General features: G+C 41.5%; 1 protein-coding gene across 1 annotated transcript in view; it reads right to left on the bottom strand.

Annotated features, from left to right (window-relative positions):
• The window catches only part of CALCR (calcitonin receptor), a 69,270-nt gene extending 55,805 nt beyond the window's left edge, over positions 1-13,465 (bottom strand). Inside the window, exons 1-5 of the mRNA XM_060107718.1 lie at positions 13,398-13,465; positions 13,193-13,319; positions 12,262-12,308; positions 11,687-11,804; positions 9,774-9,854 (exon numbers count right to left, since the gene is read on the bottom strand). Of these exons, the coding sequence (XP_059963701.1) occupies positions 9,774-9,854; positions 11,687-11,804; positions 12,262-12,308; positions 13,193-13,319; positions 13,398-13,465 (441 nt within the window). The remainder of the gene's footprint in view (positions 1-9,773; positions 9,855-11,686; positions 11,805-12,261; positions 12,309-13,192; positions 13,320-13,397) is intronic.
• Positions 13,466-20,549: the final 7,084 nt, after the last annotated feature.

The following is a 20,549-nucleotide window of genomic DNA, read 5'->3' as shown; positions in this document are numbered from 1 at the left end:
AACACTGACGGAATGAGGAATCAGAACTTCTGCCCTTAGAAGAACCATAATAATCTGAGGCCGCTCCTGGTCTGGTTCATGTTTGAGCATTGACGGTGCAATTTTTCCAGTGGTAGCCGAATGTTTCAGTGATTTTCTTCGGAAAATAACATATACATTGAGGCATTCTGTTATGTATATAACATACAGATATATGTAGATATAAATATATAGCCATTACATCTATATAATTCTGATCATAGAATTACTACTGCTTAAAATAACATGTAAATTTCATAAAGTTCATTGATCATTAACTTTATGCTAATTATTTCATACAGTTAAAAATAGTGAGGTGGTATAATTTTCAGCAGTAAAGAGGTAAAACAGAAGCAGTAGTGATTAAATCATCAAGCAATGTGAAAAACAATATTCCACTTATCATAAGTGTTATGTTTATTCTACATATTTGTGGAATGTAAATATATAATTTTATGCTCACATGAAGATAGAAATGAGACATTAAGGGCATGTTGCTTTTCTGAATAAAGACTGAAATTCAAAGTTTTGCATTCAAGCCATCTTGCATGATTCTTCCAAAAATCAAACAAAAACCACCTCTTAATTGTTGTCCTATGTAGCAGTTTAGCCGCCGTATATGTGATGTCACTCCTAAAGGCTCCAGTAGATGGCGCCACACATACGACCACCAAGCTGCCACTGACAGCTGTAGTCCGCAGCCGAAACATCACTGTTCTTTCAGTTAATACTTTGAGTGCCTCCCACGTGCCAGGCACTGTTCTAGGTTCTGAAGATTCAGCAGTGAACAAAACTGGCAAGGTTCCTGCCCTCATGGAGCTTACATTCTAGAAAGTTTCATCCACACTAATCATGGGGTCCAGAGGTAAAGCAATCTATTTGAATGGCCGTGTGTTTATGCAATTCCTACATTTATGTAAGACAATCAGCCTCCTTGTGTGTTACAGGTGGTTTCTAGAAGTACAGAGACAGAACAAGTAGAGAGGTGTTCTGTGTAGAGCTTTGAGGAATGGTCCAAACCTACTGAATGTGGGGATCCATGCTAGTGGGTTGAAGGGAGACATTCCTATTGATTCCCACAGACAGAACTGCTCTAACAGGACTATGAATCCAGAATCCACAAGCTGATGTACACAACTTTCCATGTCACCATTCTTAATAATGATAATGTCTATGTTCAGATTATTTGTAGCTTTCAGTTACTCATACCTTTCCAAATAACAAAGGATAAAATAGAGCTTTGTAAAGTGTTAGCCCTGCTTCTTCTGGGTAGGATCAGGTGCCTGGTTGGTGTCCTATGTACTTTCTACCTGAGCATTATATAAACAAAACTGCCGTATATTATCATAAACTCAACACAAATAGGAGACTACAGCTAAGTGAGCAACAACAACATAAAGTAGGTTCTTCTGAGAAGCATTATGTCTTCATCACTGTTGTCATTGTCATCACTACCATCTTTTCAGCACTCACTAAGTGCCAAGCACTGTTCTAAGCCTATTGTATTACTGCAGGTAAGAAGAGAAAGTGAGTGGGTAGTTTTGGTAAAAGTAGATGACGCTAATGGAATGAGGCGACACAAACTGATAGTTTTTAAAGGCCATTTGGAAATCAGGTCGGTAGAATTCAATAAATATATTAGTAGTGGTTAGTAATGTATCGAAGAAGTGACATTTTAGACCTTCCTCCCCACAGAAATACATCTACACGTGGAACAACTCCTACAGAACACCTACTGAACGCTGACAGAAGACCTCAGATCTCCCAAAAGGCAAGAAACTCCCCACGTACCTGGTAGGGCAAAAGAAAAAACAGAGACAAAAGAATAGGGACGGGACCTGCACCAGTGGGAGGGAGCCGTGAAGGAGGAAAGGTTTCCACACACTGGGAAGCCCCTTCATGGGCTGAGACTGCAGGTGGCAGAGGGGGAAAGCTTCGGAGCCGTGGAGGAGAGCGCAGCAACAGGGGTGTGGAGGGCAAAGCGGAGAGATTCCCGCACAGAGGATCGGTGCCGACCGGCACTCACCAGGCCAAGAGGTTTGTCTGCTCACCCGCTGGGGCGGGCGCGGCTGGGAGCTGAGGCTCGCAGCACAGAGAGAGGACTGGGGTTGGCGGCGTGAACACAGTCTGAAGGGGCTAATGCGCCACAACTAGCCAGGAGGGAGTCCGGGAAAAAGTCTGGACCTGCCAAAGAGGCAAGAGACTTTTTCTTCCCTCTTTGTTTCCTGGTGCGCGAGGAGAGGGGATTAAGAGCGCTACTTAAGGGAGCTCCAGAGACGGGCGTGAGCTGCGGCTGAAAGCGCGGACCCCAGAGACGGGCGTGGGACGCTGGGGCTGCTGTTGCCGCCACCAAGAGGCCTGTGTGCGAGCACAGGTCACTGTCCACGCCCCCTTTCTGGGGAGCCTGTGCAGCCCGCCACTGCCGGGGTCCCAGGATCCAGGGGCGGCTTCCCCAGGAGAGCGCACAGCGCGCCTCGGACTGGTGCAACATCACGCCGGCCTCTGCTGCAGCAGGCTCGCCCCACACTCCATGCCCCTCCCTTCCCCCCGGCCTGAGTGAGCCAGAGTCCCCGAAGCAGCTGCTCCTTTAACCCTGTCCTGTCTGAGCGAAGAACAGACAACCTCCTGCGACCTACACGCTGAGGCGGGGCCAAATCCAAAGCTGAGACCCGGGAGCTGTGAGAACAAAGAAGAGAAAGGGAAATCGCTCCCAGCAGCCTCAGAAGCAGCGGATTAAAGCTCCACAATCAACTTGATGTACCCTGCATCTGTGGAATACATGAACAGACAACAAATCATCCCAAATTGAGGAGCCGTGTGCATGAAAGTTTCTTGGTGCTGCAGCCAGGAGTCAGTGCTGTGCCTCTGAGGTGGGAGAGCCAACTTCAGGACACTGGTCCACAAGAGACCTCCCAGCTCCACATAATATCAAATGGCGAAAATCTCCCAGAGATCTCCATCTCAACACCAACACCCAGCTTCACTCAATGACCAGCAAGCTACAGTGCTGGACACCCTATGACAAACAACTAGCAAGACAGGAACACAACCCCACCCATTAGCAGAGAGGCTGCCTAAAATCATAAAAAGTCCACACACCCCAAAACACACCACCAGACGTGGACCTGCCCACCAGAAAGACAAGATCCAGCCTCATCCACCAGAACACAGGCACTAGTCCCCTCCACCAGGAAGCCTACACAACCCACTGAACCAACCTTAGCCACTGGGGACAGACACCAAAAACAACGGGAACTATGAACCTGCAGCCTGCAAAAAGGAGACCCCAAACACAGTAAGATAAGCAAGATGAGAAGACAGAAAAACACACAGCAGGGGAAGGAGCAAGATAAAAACCCACCAGACCTAACAAATGAAGAGGAAATAGGCAGTCTTGGAATTTTGGATTCCAAGATCCAAAATCTTGGAAATAGAATAGACAAAATGCAAGAAACAGTTAACAAGGACCTTAGAAGAACTAAAGATGAATCAAGCAATGATTAGAAACACAATAAATAAAATTAAAAATACTCTAGATGGGATCAATAGCAGAATAACTGAGGCAGAAGAACGGATAAGTGACATGGAAGATAAAATAGTGGAAATAACTGCTGCAGAGCAGAAAAAAGAATGAAAAGAATTGAGGAGAGTCCCAGAGACCTCTGGGATAACATTAAATGCAGCAACATTCGAATTATAGGGGTTCCAGAAGAAGAAGAGAAAAAGAAAGGGACTGAGAAAATATTTGAAGAGATTATAGTTGAAAACTTCCCTAATATGGGAAAGGAAATAGTTAATCAAGTCCAGGAGGCACAGAGAGTCCCAAACAGAATAAATCCAAGGAGAAATATGCCAAGACACATATTAATCAAACTGTCAAAAATTAAATACAAAGAAAATATATTAAAAGCAGCAAGGTAAAAACAACAAATAACACACAAGGGAATCCCCATCAGGTTAACAGCTGATCTTTCAGCAGAAACTCTGCAAGCCAGAAGGGACTGGCAGGACATATTTAAAGTGATGAAGGAGAAAAACCTGCAACCAAGATTACTCTACCCAGCAAGGATCTCATTCAGATTTGATGGAGAAATTAAAATCTTTACAGACGAGCAAAAGCTGAGAGAGTTCAGCACCACCAAACCAGCTTTACAACAAATGCTAAAGGAACTTCTCTAGGCAAGAAACACAACAGAAGGAAAAGAACTACAATAAGGAACCCAAAACAATTAAGAAAATGGGAATAGGAACATACATACTGATAATTACCTTAAATATAAATGGACTAAATGCTCCCACCAAAAGACACAGATTGGTTGAACGGATACAAAAACAAGACCCATATATATGCTGTCTACAAGAGACCCACTTCAGACCTAGAGACACATACAGACTGAAAGTAAGGGGATGGAAAAAGATATTCCATGCAAATGGAAACCAAAGGAAAGCTGCAGTAGCAATTCTCATATCAGACAAAATAGACTTTAAAATAAAGACTATTAGAAGAGACAAAGAAGGACACTACATAATGATCAAGGGATCGATCCAAGAAGAAGATATAACAATTGTAAATATTTATGCACCCAACATAGGAGCACCTCAATACATAAGGCAAATACTAACAGCCATAAAAGGGAAAATCGACAGTAACACATTCATAGTAGGGGACTTCAACACTCCACTTTCACCAATAGATAGATCATCCAAAATGAAACTAAATAAGGAAACACAAGCTTTAAATGATACATTAAATAAGATGGACTTAATTGATATTTATAGGACATTCCATCCAAAAAGAACAGAATACCCATTTTTCTCAAGTGCTCATGGAACATTCTCCAGGATAGATCATATCTTGGGTCACAAATCAAGCCTTGGTAAATTTAAGAAAATTGAAATTGTATCAAGTATCTTTTCTGACCACAACACTATGAGACTAGATATCAATTACAGGAAAAGATCTGTAAAAAATACAAACACATGGAGGCTAAACAATACACTACTTAATAACAAAGTGATCACTGAAGAAATCAAAGAGGAAATCAAAAGATACCTAGAAACAAATGACAATGGAGACATGACGACCCAAAACCTATGGGACGCAGCAAAAGCAGTTCTAAGAGGGAAGTTTATAGCAATACAATCCCACCTTAAGAAACAGGAAACATCTCGAATAAACAACCTAACCTTGCACCTAAAGCAATTAGAGAAAGAAGAACAAAAACACCCCAAAGTGAGCAGAAGGAAAGAAATCATAAAAATCAGATCAGAAATAAATGAAAAAGAAATGAAGGAAACGATAGCAAAGATCAATAAAACTAAAAGCTGGTTCTTTGAGAAGATAAACAAAATTGATAAACCATTACCCAGACTCATCAAGAAAAAAAGGGAGAAGACTCAAATCAATAGAATTAGAAATGAAAAAGGAGAAGTAACAACTGACACTGCAGAAATACAAAAGGTCATGAGAAATTACTACAAGCAACTCTATGCCAATAAAATGGACAACCTGGAAGAAATGGACAAATTCTTAGAAATGCACAACCTGCCAAGGCTGAATCAGGAAGAAATAGAAAATATGAACAGACCAATCACAAGCACTGAAATTGAAACTGTGATTAAAAATCTTCCAACAGGGCTTCCCTGGTGGCGCAGTGGTTGAGAGTCCACCTGCCGATGCAGGGGACACGGGTTTGTGCCCTGGCCCAGGAGGATCCCACATGCTGAGGAGCGGCCGGGCCGTGAGCCATGGCCACTGAACCTGCGTGTCCAGAGCCTGTGCTCTGCAATGGGAGAGGCCACAACAGTGAGAGGCCTGCGTACTGCAAAAAAAAAAAAAAAAAAAAAATCTTCCAACAAACAAAAGCCCAGGACCAGATGGCTTCACAGGGGAATTCTATCATACATTTAGAGAAGAGCTAACACCTATCCTTCTCAAACTCATCCAAAATATAGCAGAGGGGGGAACACTCCCAAACTCATTCTACGAGGCCACCATCACCTTGATACCAAAACCAGACAAGGATGTCACAAAGAAAGAAAACTACAGGCCAATATCACTGATGAACATAGATACAAAAATCCTCAACAAAATACTAGCAAACAGAATCCAACAGCACATTAAAAGGATCATACGCCATGGTCAAGTGGGGTTTATCCCAGGAATGCAAGGATTCTTCAATATACGCAAAATCAACGTGATACACCATATTAACAAATTGAAGAAGAAAAACCATATGATCATCTCAGTAGACGCAGAGAAAGCTTTCGACAAAATTCAATGCCCATTTATGATAAAAACCCTGCAGAAAGTAGGCATAGAGGGAACTTTCCTCAACATAATAAAGGCCATATATGACAAACCCACAGCCAACATCGTCCTCAATGGTGAAAAACGGAAACCATTTCCACTGAGATCAGGAACAAGACAAGGCTGCCCACTCTCACCACTCTTATTCAACATAGTTTTGGAAGTTTTAGCCACAGCAACCAGAGAAGAAAAGGAAATAAAGGGAATCCAAATTGGAAAAGAAGAAGTAAAGCTGTCACTGTTTGCAGATGACATGATACTATACATAGAGAATCCTAAAGATGCTACCAGAAAACTACTAGAGCTAATCAATGAATCTGGTAAAGTAGCAGGATACAAAATTAATGCACAGAAATATCTGGCATTCCTGTACGCTAATGATGAAAAATCTGAAAGTGAAATCAAGAAAACACTCTCATTTACCAATGCAACAAAAAGAATAAAATATCTAGGAATAAACCTACCTAAGGAGACAAAAGACCTGTATGCAGAAAATTACAAGACACTGATGAAAGAAATTAAAGATGATACAAATAGATGGAGAGATATACCATGTTCCTGGACTGGAAGAATCAATATTGTCAAAATGACTCTACTACCCAAAGCAATCTACAGATTCAATGCAATCCCTATCAAACTACCACTGGCATTTTTCACAGAACTGGAACAAAAAAATTTCAAAATTTGTTTGGAAAAACAAAAGACCCCGAATAGCCAAAGCAATCTTGAGAACGAAAAATGGAGCTGGAGGAATCAGGCTCCCTGACTTCAGACTGTACTACAAAGCCACAGTAATCAAGACAGTACGGTACTGGCACAAAAACAGAAAGATAGATCAATGGAACAGGACAGAAAGCCCAGAGATAAACCCACGCGCATATGGTCACCTTATCTTTGATAAAGGAGGCAGGAATGTACAGTGGAGAAAGGACAGCCTCTTCAATAAGTGGTGCTGGGAAAACTGGACAGGGACATGTAAAAGTATGAGATTAGATCACTCCCTAACACCATACACAAAAATAAGCTCAAAATGGATTAAAGACCTAAATGTAAGGCCAGAAACTATCAAACTCTTAGAAGAAAACATAGGCAGAACACTCTATGACATAAATCACAGCAAGATCCTTTTGGACCCACCTCCTAGAGAAATGGAAATAAAAACGAAAATAAACAAATGGGACCTAATGAAACTTCAAAGCTTTTGCACAGCAAAGGAAACCATAAACAAGACCAAAAGACAACCCTCAGAATGGGAGAAAATATTTGCAAATGAAGCAACTGACAAAGGATTAATCTCCAAAAGTTATAAGCAGCTCAATAGCAAAAATACAAACAACCCAATACAAAAATGGGCAGAAGACCTAAATAGACATTTCTCCAAAGAAGATATACAGACTGCCAACAAACACATGAAAGAATGCTCAACATCATTAATCAGTAGAGAAATGCAAATCAAAATTACAATGAGATATCATCTCACACCAGTCAGAATGGCCATCATCAAGAAATCTAGAAACAATAAACGCTGGAGAGGGTGTGGAGAAAAGGGAACCCTCTTGCACTGCTGGTGGGAATGTGAATTGGTACAGCCACTATGGAGAACAGTATGGAGGTTCCTTAAAAAACTAAAAATAGAACTACCATATGACCCAGCAATCCCACTACTGGGCATGTACCCTCAGAAAACCATAATTCAAAGAGTCATGTACCAAAATGTTCATTGCAGCCCTATTTACAATAACCCGGAGATGGAAACAACCTAAGTGTCCATCAACGGATGAATGGATAAAGAAGGTGTGGCACATATATACAATGGAATATTACTCAGCCATAAAAAGAAATGAAATTGAGCTATTTGTAATGAGGTGGATAGACCTAGAGTCTGTCATACAGAGTGAAGTAAGTCAGAAAGAGAAAGACAAATACCGTATGCTAACACATATATATGGAATTTAAGAAGAAAAAAATGTCATGAAGAACCTAGGGGTAAGACAGGAATAAAGACACAGACCTACTTGAGAATGGACTTGAGGATATGGGGAGGGGGAAGGGTAAGCTGTGACAAAGCGAAAGAGAGGCATGAACATATATACACTATCAAACGTAAGGTAGATAGCTAGTGGGAAGCAGCCACATAGCACAGGGAGATCAGCTCGGTGCTTTGTGACCACCTAGAGGGGTGGGATGGGGGGGTGGGAGGGAAACACAAGAGGGAGGGAGGGGATATGGGAACATATGTATATGTATAAGTGATTCACTTTGTTATAAAGCAGAAACTAACACACCATTGTTAAGCAATTATACTCCAATAAAGATGTAGAAAAAAAATTACGATGTAACTTTGAATAAATTAAGATCATAAAAAAAAGTGACATTTTAGAATAATTAAAGTCAACGTCATTTAAAAATTTCCTTTTCTCTAGAGAGCATCAATGTGGAACATAATGAATGTTTTAGAAGGAAACTGATGTATCAAATTTTTTATGGACAAACCCTCCAAATCCAATAGGTAATCCAAACACACAGAAGCAAAATTTATGTTACAGTGAAGAGAGCACAAAGCCATTTAAGTACCCTCTGCAATCATGTTTGGTAATAAAAAAAAAAATGCCCACAAACCATAAGACACCTGTCGTGCTCATGCAAATATATGAAATTCCTTCAGTCTTTGAATTTTAAAATGTATTAGGTAAGAGTTTTGAAAAAGTGACTTTTTTTTTTTAAACATACCAAAAGTTATATACTTTTTGTAAAAAAACAAAAACCAAAAAACGGTGACTGGATAATACTCAAACTTTCTTATTATCTAGTAGTTACTTTATCATTTCTTCTATCTATGTCTAGCTATATGCTTTATGAAATAAAATCTTAAAATATTTACATATAGTTGATCACATAGGATTTCATTTGAGATGAATAACAATATCAGTATGAATAGAATATACCAATATTTCTGCATCTATAGAATATGACATAAGGTTTAGACATTTACAGATGAAAAAATATTCCAGTAGTTTCTACAATATTCTTGTTTAAAATTTATTTTGAACAGCATGAAGTTACCTACATTTCCAAGTACTGGATTACTTTTAGCAAATTATACTGTACTTTATCTGAAGATGAAAATAACATGACAGTCTTACATAATAAAATAAACTATCCTCATTCAAACAGGTATAGAAGGGCTACATTAGCAATCATTCCCATAAACTTTGATGTATAACATTACAAAATGTAAATTCCCTTAAAATTAAGTTAACATGTATGAAATGTTAGTAATAGTTTTCCTTGAATAATATTAAGAGGAGATTTGTTAACAAAACATTAAAGAAAATTACAGTTTGGTTTTTGGAGAACAATGTCTACCCTTGCAAATGCCCAGTCATAATCATACTACTTCAGCATTCTTGATTAACATAGCTTAAAATAACTTTGCTTCACTTACATTCAGAAAGAAGAAGAGGGTCAAGCACCAGCGTGTAAGTGTGAACTTCATTCTGGGTTTTTGCAGACGGTCTTCTAAGACCTAGAAAAATATAAAAGTAACAAAGACATTTAAATTAATACAGCTCTAATATTGACTGTGGCCTTTTTTTCTTGTCTATTTGACTTGAAGAAGATCAATGTCCAAAGACACCCTCAATACAATCCATGTAAGTACAGTAAGCTTGTGAGGCAAATGCAGCAGCATGTTCCATTGCCCTTCACCTCAGCCAGGAAGGCTTGTCTGGTTGTTGTCTAAAGTTCTCCCATTAAGAAATTCTGGAGTCCCCTTTACATATCAGGACATAAATAAAAGATTCCGAGAAATCAAGAGCAATCAATGTGGACTTCAATTAACACATGGCATCAAAAGAACTGCTGAAAAATTTCAATGGAGCTATCCACAAAAAGTCACCTCAGTGCACATGAACAAATAAAATCTGTGCTTTGTAAAGGATTAATAGCTATGCCTTCGAGGTAATCAAAAGCCAACTTTTATTTAAGTAGTCTTATTTGCAGCCTTGAGTATTTTTCTTTCCTACAAATTCTTCAAGCGTCAAGTTGCTATTAAGAATAAGTTTATTCCACAGTAAGGCTTGTTCGTTCCCTAAGAGGTCACCAGTCCTACTCAAGAGCGCAACAGTCAGAAACAGGCTGCTTTGTCACAAACAAGAGTTTTTTGTTACTCTGCAGGTAATTTTACACAAGGAAAAATAAAAGAGTGAAAAAAATTTTTAATGTATACATTTCGTCAGTGGGATTTGTGTGAAAACTATTTCAACTAGGGGTGAGTGGTTATCATTGCGTCTGACACTCTACTCATTGTACCACTTTTAGGTTTTACATATTCTGCTAGGCTTGAGTTAGTATCTACACTGTATGCCTGTTGGGCTGCACCTTGCAGGCCTGTGAGCCTTGAGACCAAAGAAATGGCCTGGAGACAGCGGTGGAAACACCCATGGTTTACTGGAGAGGGTTTTTTTTTTTTTTTTTTTTTTTTGGTACGTGGGCCTCTCACTGCTGTGGCCTCTCCCACTGCGGAGCACAGGCTCCAGACACGCAGGCCCAGCGGCCATGGCTCACGGGCCCAGCCGCTCCGCGGCATGTGGGATCTTCCCAGACCGGGGCACGAACCCGTGTCCCCTGCATTGGCAGGTGGACTCTCAACCACTGCGCCACCAGGGAAGCCCTGGAGAGGGTATCTTAAGCAAAAGGTCCTGGAGCAATATCCCACGTTTTACAGCTGATAGCAGGCAGGACATGAGAGCAAGCTTTGCAACCTGGGGGAGAAGGAGGTTACCATTTATAAGGGGAATTGACATCAGGTTGGCTCAGTTACCAGGGGAACCAGCAGCTGGGGCAGGGAGCAAACACATAGGCAGGTAGTTTAAGCTCTATAATTAAGAGGATTGGAGAGTCACCTGAGAGAAGCAGAGCCTGGTCGTGCAGGGGATGTACAGAGAGCAAGGGAGCAGCCATCTTGAATGACCTGACGATACACTCCCCTCCTACACACCCTGCAGGACCCTTACAATCTTGATCCGCCCCTTTTCCGTGATATCCCTGGGGTCAGGTACACAGAGGAACCCTCCAACCAAATACCATACATGCAATACAGACACCAGCGGCTAAAGAGTATCACGAGTCCAAGAGGTGGGCAAACTTTGGAGCCAGGCACTTATCAGGTCAATTTTTCATGGAAGTCCAGATGAGGATGACAACGTCCTCTCGTGACAGGGACCCAATCAAACTCCTTTCACAGTGAGGCCACCACTGTCACTCAGTCCACAGATTCCCTCCACTTAGACTAAGGAGGGAAGGCAAGATGTTTCACAGGCACAATACAGGGGAGATCATGACTATTAAGCAAAATACAAGCAGTAAGAGCACGCTGATATCACAGGGCCCCTGCGTGTGGTTTCTGTCCTGGCCGCAGGGCCACACCACCTCTCCATCCTCAGTCCCCACAGCCAGGGCCGAATACCGGAGAGGCCTGTAGCAACGGACCACAGAGTTAATATGATGGTGCCTTTCTCCAGTAGGGGGCCTGGATTGATTACCTTAGTAGTTTTAGGTGGGGCTGGGTAGAAGATAGGTGAGATCTGTAAATCCCTTTTTTTTTTTTTAACATCTTTATTGGAGTATAATTGCTTTACAATGGTGTGTTAGTTTCTGCTTTATAACAAAGTGAATCAGCTATACATATACATATGTTCCCATATCTCTTCCCTCTTGCGTCTCCCTCCCTCCCACCCTCCCTATCCCACTCCTCTAGGTGGTCACAAAGCTGTGACAAAGCGAGAGAGACACATGGACATATATACACTACCAAACGTAAAATAGATAGCTAGTGGGAAGCACCTGCATAGCACAGGGAGATCAGCTCGGTGCAAATCCCTTTCTAATCCTCTTCCCCACAAGGCAGCAAACCCAAACCACTGGGGACTTACCTGCCAGTCCTAGGGTCATTTATGATGTGTTCCCCTGGGGGTAGATCCTGTGTCAAGGGCAAAAGCAAGTTATTGGCCTGACCGACCGTTTAGCAGCAGTCGTTACGTGGTGGACAGTTGAGCTTGGATTGTGTTGCCTAGTTGCTTCCGGGTTAACAGGGCGTCAGCACTGGGATGATTGCTCTTGGGACATGTCCTCATGTTGGAAGAGAGAGTTTTCTGTGTCAGTTGCTGAGTAGTCCCTTCATCCTTTCAATTAGCCCGGCAGCACAGGGGCTGTAGGGCAGGGGGAAATGTCAGTGTAGGGCATTTGTATTGGCCCATTCCTGAACTTCATGCACCAGTAAAGTAGGGTTTTTGTTTTTTTTTGGCCGCGTTGGTTCTTCATTGCTGCGCACAGGCTTTTCTCTGGTTGCGGCGAGCGGGGGCTACTCTTCATTGCAGTGCACGGGCTTCTCATCACGGTGGCTTCTCTTGTTGTGGAGCATGGGCTCTAGGTGTGCAGGCTTCAGTAGTTGTGGCTCACGGGCTTAGTTGCTCCGTGGCATGTGGGATCTTCCCAGACCAGGGCTCGAACCCGTGTCCCCTGCGTTGGCAGGTGGATTCTTAACCACTGTGCCACTAGGGAAGCCCCTAATGTGGGGTTTTTTTGCATTACTCTATGACTCCGTAGACCTCGAGTAATGGCTTCCACCTGTTGTCACGCACTGTAGGCTGCACCCACCTGTTGTTCCAAGAAACAATGCTGTTGCTCTGCCCCCTTCCACAGCTAGACCAGAAGCCAAGGACATTCTGCCGTTGCCACAGGCCCCAGCCAAACCCTCTGGTGAACTGGCCACCTCCAACTGACAAGCCGGTCCCGAGGTAACACCCCTAAAGCCTGTGTCTGTAGTTGTTTAGGGGTGGTGGGTCGGGGGTATGCTCATCTTACCCGACCAGCTAACATCCAAGTATTTGATAGATAATCCAAGTTCTTACGCTTTGTATTCACCAGCCATCCCCATGCAGTCAGATGAGCCACGAGCACGGGGCTGCTACGTTCACACCAGAAGAAGGCTCTAAGGTTAACAGGATGTCATCAGTATGACGGAAGAGAAAAACATCTCCCATGGTAGTCAGCTGCCACAGAGCCCCACACGCTAGTGGACGGCCTCCTCAGGATCACCTCTGCAACTTTCCATACCCCAGCCTTACTTTCCGACATCTCGGCACTCACGCGAGTTTTTTCGGCCTCCTGGTTGGCTCACCAGTGGTTGGGCTGCACTTTGCAGGCCTGCAAGCCTTATAGTTGCCCAGTCTTGGGACCAAAGAGCCTGGAGACAGCAACAGAGACTCAGTGGTTTATTGGACGGGGACTCTTAAGCAAAAGGTCCTGGAGCAACACCCCACTGTTTGCAGCAGAGAGCAGGCAGGCCGTGGTAGCGTCCTTCACCACCGGATGGGGTGGGGCAGAGAAAGAGGCTACCATTTATAGGGGAACTGACGTCATGTTGGCTCAGTTACCAGGGAAATCAGCAGCTGGGGCAGGTGGTGAGCACGTAGGCAGTTACTAATTAGGCCCTATAATTAAGGGGATTGGATATTCATGTGAGAGAGGCAGGACTGGTGGATCGGGAGATGTACAGAGAGCAAGAAAACAACCATCTTGAGTGGCCTGACCATACAGTGCCTAATATACTTGTCCCCAAGAGTAAATTGTATTCAATTTACATATTAGCATGCCAGGAAATTGAGAAAGTATAATTTTCAAGTGTCATCTTATATGCTGATCATTATCCCTTGTTTCTGACACTTCAAGCCCACTAGTAAGTTGAAAACACATTCATGTATTGACAGCTGAGGCATTACAAGGGATGCAAATACGGGTGAGACGGATGAGATGTGGTTTCAGTACAAGAAACTGAGCATGGGGGGGGATGGGGGCAGGGAGCAATATGAATGATGTAAGACATGTGCTAAAATAACTATAATACAGCCTGGGTAAAAAGTTCAATAAAATGGCACAAATACAGTGCTTCATAAAGGATCATTTCTGATTGGGGGAACGAGAGAAGGATTTGTATTTTGACCTAAAATTTGAGAACTGAATAGGGTTTTAAAAAACAAAGACCTACATAGGCAGAGAAAGCAGATTAAAAACAAGATGTGGAGATAGAAAAATTTAGGGGTAGCTAAAGGATAAGAAATACAAAACTTTAATTTAGCTGGAGCTTAGAGCTTCTCAGGAAGTGAAAATAAGGGTAGTAAAGTAGGTTTTGAGTGCCTAGAAAATTACCCAAACCACCTTTTGGCACTTTGTGTGCCTGCCACACATTTTCATCTATGTATGTACACAACTTAACAACCTAGCCAGATGCAAAACCTCTTTCAGAAAAGGATTATGTTTTAGCTATCTATGTATCTCTGGCACTTCACACAATCACTCACACGTGATTATTATTTTTGATAATAATGGTGGTTTGTGGTCTGATGAATTCTAGGAAGCACAGAACCCTCTTGAATGTATTGTTTTTCCTTTTGATTCCTTGTACCCCCATGTCAGTGACTTCCACAATTATCCATGAACTGTCCAAATAGGAAACCAGGGATGGTCCTTGATTCCACCCACTTCCTTATACCTGACATCTAGTCTCCATGATTCCCATTCTATCAGCCTTTGGTATCTTGTTAAAGTGTTCACCCTTCTCCACCACTTTAGTTCAGAGCTCCATCTTTCTCATCAGGACCCTAGCAACAGCGTCATGACCAGTTTCCCTACTTCAAGTCGCCATCCCTCCAACCCATTTCCTATACCAAAATGAGTGTAATTATATCTTCCTTCAGTGATTGCCTCCAAACTTTTAAGGAAATGCATAAAACCCTTGGCTAGGAATGTAGTAATACAGGGCCCCCTTTAGCAACAAGCACCAATATGATCATGGAGGGAAATAAAAAGGGATAAATTAAAGTCTCCTAGATTGCTAGCTTCGGTACAAGGACAGATAATGAAGGAATTCAGCAAGGGGAAGTAGGGAAGAGGAGGAGCTCTTCTCCCTTAACTGGGAATATTATTACCTGCATACTGGATGAGACTGATTTCCTGATGTGAAAGGTAGGACTTTTGAAGTGTTCACATACCTGTGAAATTGGTACAGCTTTCCTTAGTTAGATCCTACTTTTTTTTTTTTTTTTTGCGGTACGCAGGCCTCTCACTGTTGTGGCCTCTCCTGTTGCGGAGCACAGGCTCCGGACGCGCAGGCGCAGCGGCCATGGCTCATGGGCCCAGCCGCTCTGCGGCATGTGGGATCCTCCCGGACCGGGGCACGAACCCGTGTCCCCTGCATCGGCAGGCGGACTGTCAACCACTGCGCCACCAGGGAAGCCCCCTACTTTTTGAGAAGGAAATCATAGACATACAATGAGTTTCTAAGGGTCTGTTGAGTATGATAGTCCTAGGATTTCGTCCCTGAGAGAAGCAGGATGTATGGAACATTACAGGTGTTAAGAATTAAAAACCAGATCTGCTCTTCCCATGAAAGTCCTGCTCATTAATTCCAAATGTGAGAGCTAAGCACAGTGAGAAGCCAGCTTCTCTATTAAGGTGAATATGGGGCGATTAGGCAGTTAATTGGCTTCTTCTATCTATGTGACATATGTGATGTCACTTGATATTTTATAAAGTATCAGTTGCTTGGTTTTGACTAAACGGTATCATTACAATGCGGAGCAATAGAAGCGGTGGGAGACTTGTCACCCTTAAGGTGAGTGGAGCTGCGTAGTCATCTTGGCCTAGGAAAGGGGAGGTCCAGGCTTTCAAAGCCCCACATACCGCGTTTACATTTGTACCATGAACAACTAAGGTGAATGAAAATAGATCTGAGTCTGAACACTTGGAAATGACAGAGAGGTTTAGCCAAGAAACAAAGTCCTTTCTTTTTTCCTATTAATTGAAGAGGTCTGTAATTTTAAATGGTCTTGCATTATTTTGAACTCTTAACAAATTCCTCATGTGTAACTTTATAGTATATCTGGGGTGTACTGCACCTGCCTCTAGTCAGAAAATTTCAACTGTAATTGTCCAGGTTTAAACAGTACCTTGTAGATATGCCTCTCTTTGAGAAAAGTGGGTTTTTAAAAATATTTATTTATTTATTTATTTATTATTTATTTATTTAGGCTGTGCTGGGTCTTAGCTGCAGCACACGGGATTTTTGTTGCGGTGTTTCATGGTGATTTGTGAAGATAGGAGAAAGAACGCATAGGTAGAGTTGTGAAGAAAGACAGGGCTTTAAGAATTTAAGGGAGATAAACAAGGCAAAAAAGAGTAGAACCAGAATGAGGAGTGAAGTAATTCACCTTCTTAGGATTCTTCAAAGAAAGAGAAAAAAGAGTGAAGAAAGTTAATAAGAGTAACAGCTGTGGAAAACCCAAAATGAATGAACAGAGCCCTAATATTAGCTGAACAGATGATTAAAGGATAGGTAGATTGCAGGGTGGAACCTAGAGAAAGACTAATGTGGAATTTTTGATAGGCAGGAATTTTCTAATTCAGTTTTTTAGAAGTTAGAAATTTTCTAACTTTCTAAGCTTAGAAAGTTGAACCTGGACCCAGGTAGAAAAGGACAAAATCAGGCAAACAGTAGCTAATGGAGATAAACATACAACTTAGAAACTTTCAAATTGTAATGGGAACAGGTGAGACAGAGAACTTGTGATCAGACAGTCATATGGTACACCTGGAAGATGACTCCAAGGAAACCAGAACAGAGCTTAACTTTGACATCAGATGATTTACTTGCTTCTTGATGTTTCTCCTATTCTCTACAACAAGGACATTTTTTAGTCTTGTAACCCTAGAACCTAGAAAAGAGTCTGGAACATAGTAAATGGTCAGTAAGTATTAGTTGCTTTGTTTAAGGGATGAATTCGGGTCAGAATTTGGTAAGGCAGGGAGGATTATTCTTTACCCAAAGAGCCCTAATTATGGAGCCAAGAGATTCTTATTTTGGCTTCTGCTTTTATTATTTCTTTAGTTTTGGGCAAAAAGCTTCACTTCTATGCCAGTTTCAAACCGATTCCGTATCCATATCCTCCTTGAATAGGAGAAGAATACACTTCCATATGTAAAGCAAATTGACCCCCCTGGATCTGTCTCAGTAGTTTAGCTACTTAGGGCAGTGGTTTCCAAAATGTCTTTTAACCACTTTTTTTTTTTTTTAAACAAAAGCTTTTGTGGAAGCCCACATATAAGCCAGATGGACGTGGAATCTAAACACCTGATTGGGGAGCCTGGTTTAGAATATAGAAATTAGGTAACCTTGGACAGTGTGGTTCAGTCACTGAGTGGGACAACAGAACATGCATTGCTCTGAGTCCACAAATGAGCACCCATCACTCATCTCATCTCTAGAAAATTGTATCCCTGTGTTGCAGGGGTGTGCTGGTTAGTGGAAACCACTCCTCCAGTGAATAAATAGCATCTAACTCACTAATACAATGATGGTGATTAAATAGACTACTCTTCATTTAAAGAGAACAGATTTCCTTGGAAAGTAAAGTTACACTATTTTTATCTTGGGGGAAGAATATGAAACGTCAGTGTCTGAAAATAATGTGTCTATGCTCATAGATCAGCATTTCCAAAAGTGTACTCCATAGAATAGTGGGAATCCCATGAGAAGCAGCATAAAATAAAGTTTCCATGGCCAAAGAAGTTTAGGAAACTAAGCGTTTTCTATATTCCTCTTAGAGATGTACCAGAGACATTAGCACTTTAAAGTATCTAATTTTCCTGTACCAAAAACACTAGTTTGACTTTAACTCTTCATTCTCCAAACCTGTTTGACCCTGAAAAACATTTTTAATAATAACAATTATTGATCCATGTACAGAATATACTTTGGAAAATGCTCCTTTGGTTCAATGGCAATTTCCAACACACCATAGTCAATTTAGCCTGTAAGCCATGAGAAAGAGCTGCCCTTTTACTTAAAATTTTCTTTTTTTCTTCTCCATGGAGCAAAAGTGGAATTTCTGGGCTTCCCGGGTGGCGCAGTGGTTGAGAGTCTGCCTACCGATGCAGGGGACACGGGTGCGTGCCCCGGTCAGGGAGGATCACACATGCCGCAGAGCGGCTGGGCCCGTGAGCCATGGCCGCTGCGCCTGCGCGTCCGGAGCCTGTGATCTGCAGCGGGAGAGGCCGCAACAGTGAGAGGCCCGCGTACCGCAAAAAAAAAAAAAAAAAAAAAAAAAGACATCTCAGAGGCGATTGCTCCTTTGGAACATTATTTGTCAAGAACCTCTTCTTTACTTCTCTGGCTATGAGGAGTAGGATGGAGGGGCATGGGCAAAGCATAGAAAAGAGGAGGAAGGCATTGCTTATCTAAAAACAGCTGTGGCATTCTGTCCCCCAAGGCCTAGAGCCTGTTTCAGATTTGAAATTTGGCATTTCTTTTGAAGACAACTCAATTTAATATGGTCCTGTAGATACAATCCAAGTGAGTAGGTAAGTGAATTTTGTGGAACCCTGGAACCACAGGGTATGATGGTTTGCTGCCTTACCAGTGCCTTCTGTTTGGACAACTCCTTGATTATATAACCTACTAGAAAATCATTCTCCACTAGTACAGGAACTGATTTGCCAAGGCATAATGTGATCATAACCCCAATTTATGTGGCTACATTAAGCAAAACAGAGTGCCTTCCTGCTCCTCATCATGAGTTTAAAATCCCATCTAAACCCAGGCTCCTAGTCTAGCTGGTAAAAACTGGCACCCTCTGAATAGGGAAGCTTTTTTTTTTGGTAACTAGGTTGGCACACAATGTAAAAGGAAGAATCTAGATGAGAAGTGAAGCAGAATAAAAATGATGCCATATTGAAAAAAATTAAGACTTTTTCTTTCACTCACATCAATGACCTGACATAGTAAGTGCTCAACAAACATTTATTGACTGAAACAGAGAGATCGTCTCTAAGCAGTCAGGTAGGCAACGTTAATAAATAGAGAGATCTTGGAGAAATGGTTCAGAATCTTGTGCGGTTCAGAAGGGTGTCACTACTCAAATGGATATTATTAATGGATAATTAGATAAAATTTGGTCAATTAAAATTAATTTAAGGGAAGGGCACCGGAATCTCGTGGATACTTTCTAGTACTGGATCTCCAGTAGCAGCCATGAGAGGGAAAGGGGAGATAGAAACTGTTTGATTTAATTAAATTTAATTAAAAATACATCATGAACTTATTACATGTGCTTTAATGCCATCTCAAGATATTTAATTTCAATATGTGAGAGGTTGGGAGAAAAACAATTCAGTCTAAAGGGTCAGTATGAACAAAGACGAGGATGCGGGAATCACTGAATATATTGAAGAAGCTCTAAGTGGGTTGTTTCCAAACTCCACGTTCTTATTCCTTACATATACACTGCCGTATAACAAGAAAGAAGGAAACTCAATTTTGGACAAATGGAATTTGAATTGTCAGCAGGGTCTTCTATTTGGAGACCCTAAAATGCACCTGATTGTTATTAGCGTCTTCATATGTTCTTTATAAGCACTTCTGTTGAGATCAGCGATGACAGATATGGGAAGAGGAGTCAGTGAAGTGTAATGGAAAAAAAATACTGGGCTAAGGAATAAGGGCTCTTTACTCCAATCCTAGACCCACCTCAAACTCACTACATGACACTTAAGCACATTACTGCACCTTTCTGGACATCAATATAAAATTAGACAATTGGATCATAATTAAGAGTTTTTCTTACTCCAATACTGGCTCTGAGTTGCAATAAAATAAAAAACGTTTTTTGCCGACAGAGATAGCATAACAATTAGATAAATATTGGGTCTATTTGACCCTTCAATAGAAAATTAATATAAACAGCATTTTCCACATTGTGTTCTCTAAAATATGATCCCTGTGACCACTTATTTAATAACTCATAAATAAAAGGAAGGAATAGTTCACTGGGAAAAGGTTTGAGAAATGTGAAATACCATGTGCTCTTTTCTGGAAAAGTTTTATGTTTATGTTAGGATATTAAAGGTTCTGAGAAGTCCTGCAACAATGGATCCTTTAAATTCATTTAAATTAGCTGTTGTTACTAATTATACCTACCAATAATAATGTGCAAAAAATACTCAAGGAATGAACAGGCAAGCTTGGCTAATAGTTGGCTTTTGATTTCAGTGAATGAACGGTGTGTTGCTTTCTCTTTATTTGCAGAAAAGACTGTAGTTATAGGCAAATGTTGCAGACTTATTAGCATTTCTTTGTTATATTGGAATAGAAATTGCAGGACTTTGC

Source organism: Mesoplodon densirostris, chromosome 9 (genome assembly GCF_025265405.1).
Source record: "Mesoplodon densirostris isolate mMesDen1 chromosome 9, mMesDen1 primary haplotype, whole genome shotgun sequence".
Classification (NCBI taxonomy): domain Eukaryota; kingdom Metazoa; phylum Chordata; class Mammalia; order Artiodactyla; family Ziphiidae; genus Mesoplodon; species Mesoplodon densirostris.
This window is presented reverse-complemented; position numbering and strand designations above follow the sequence as displayed.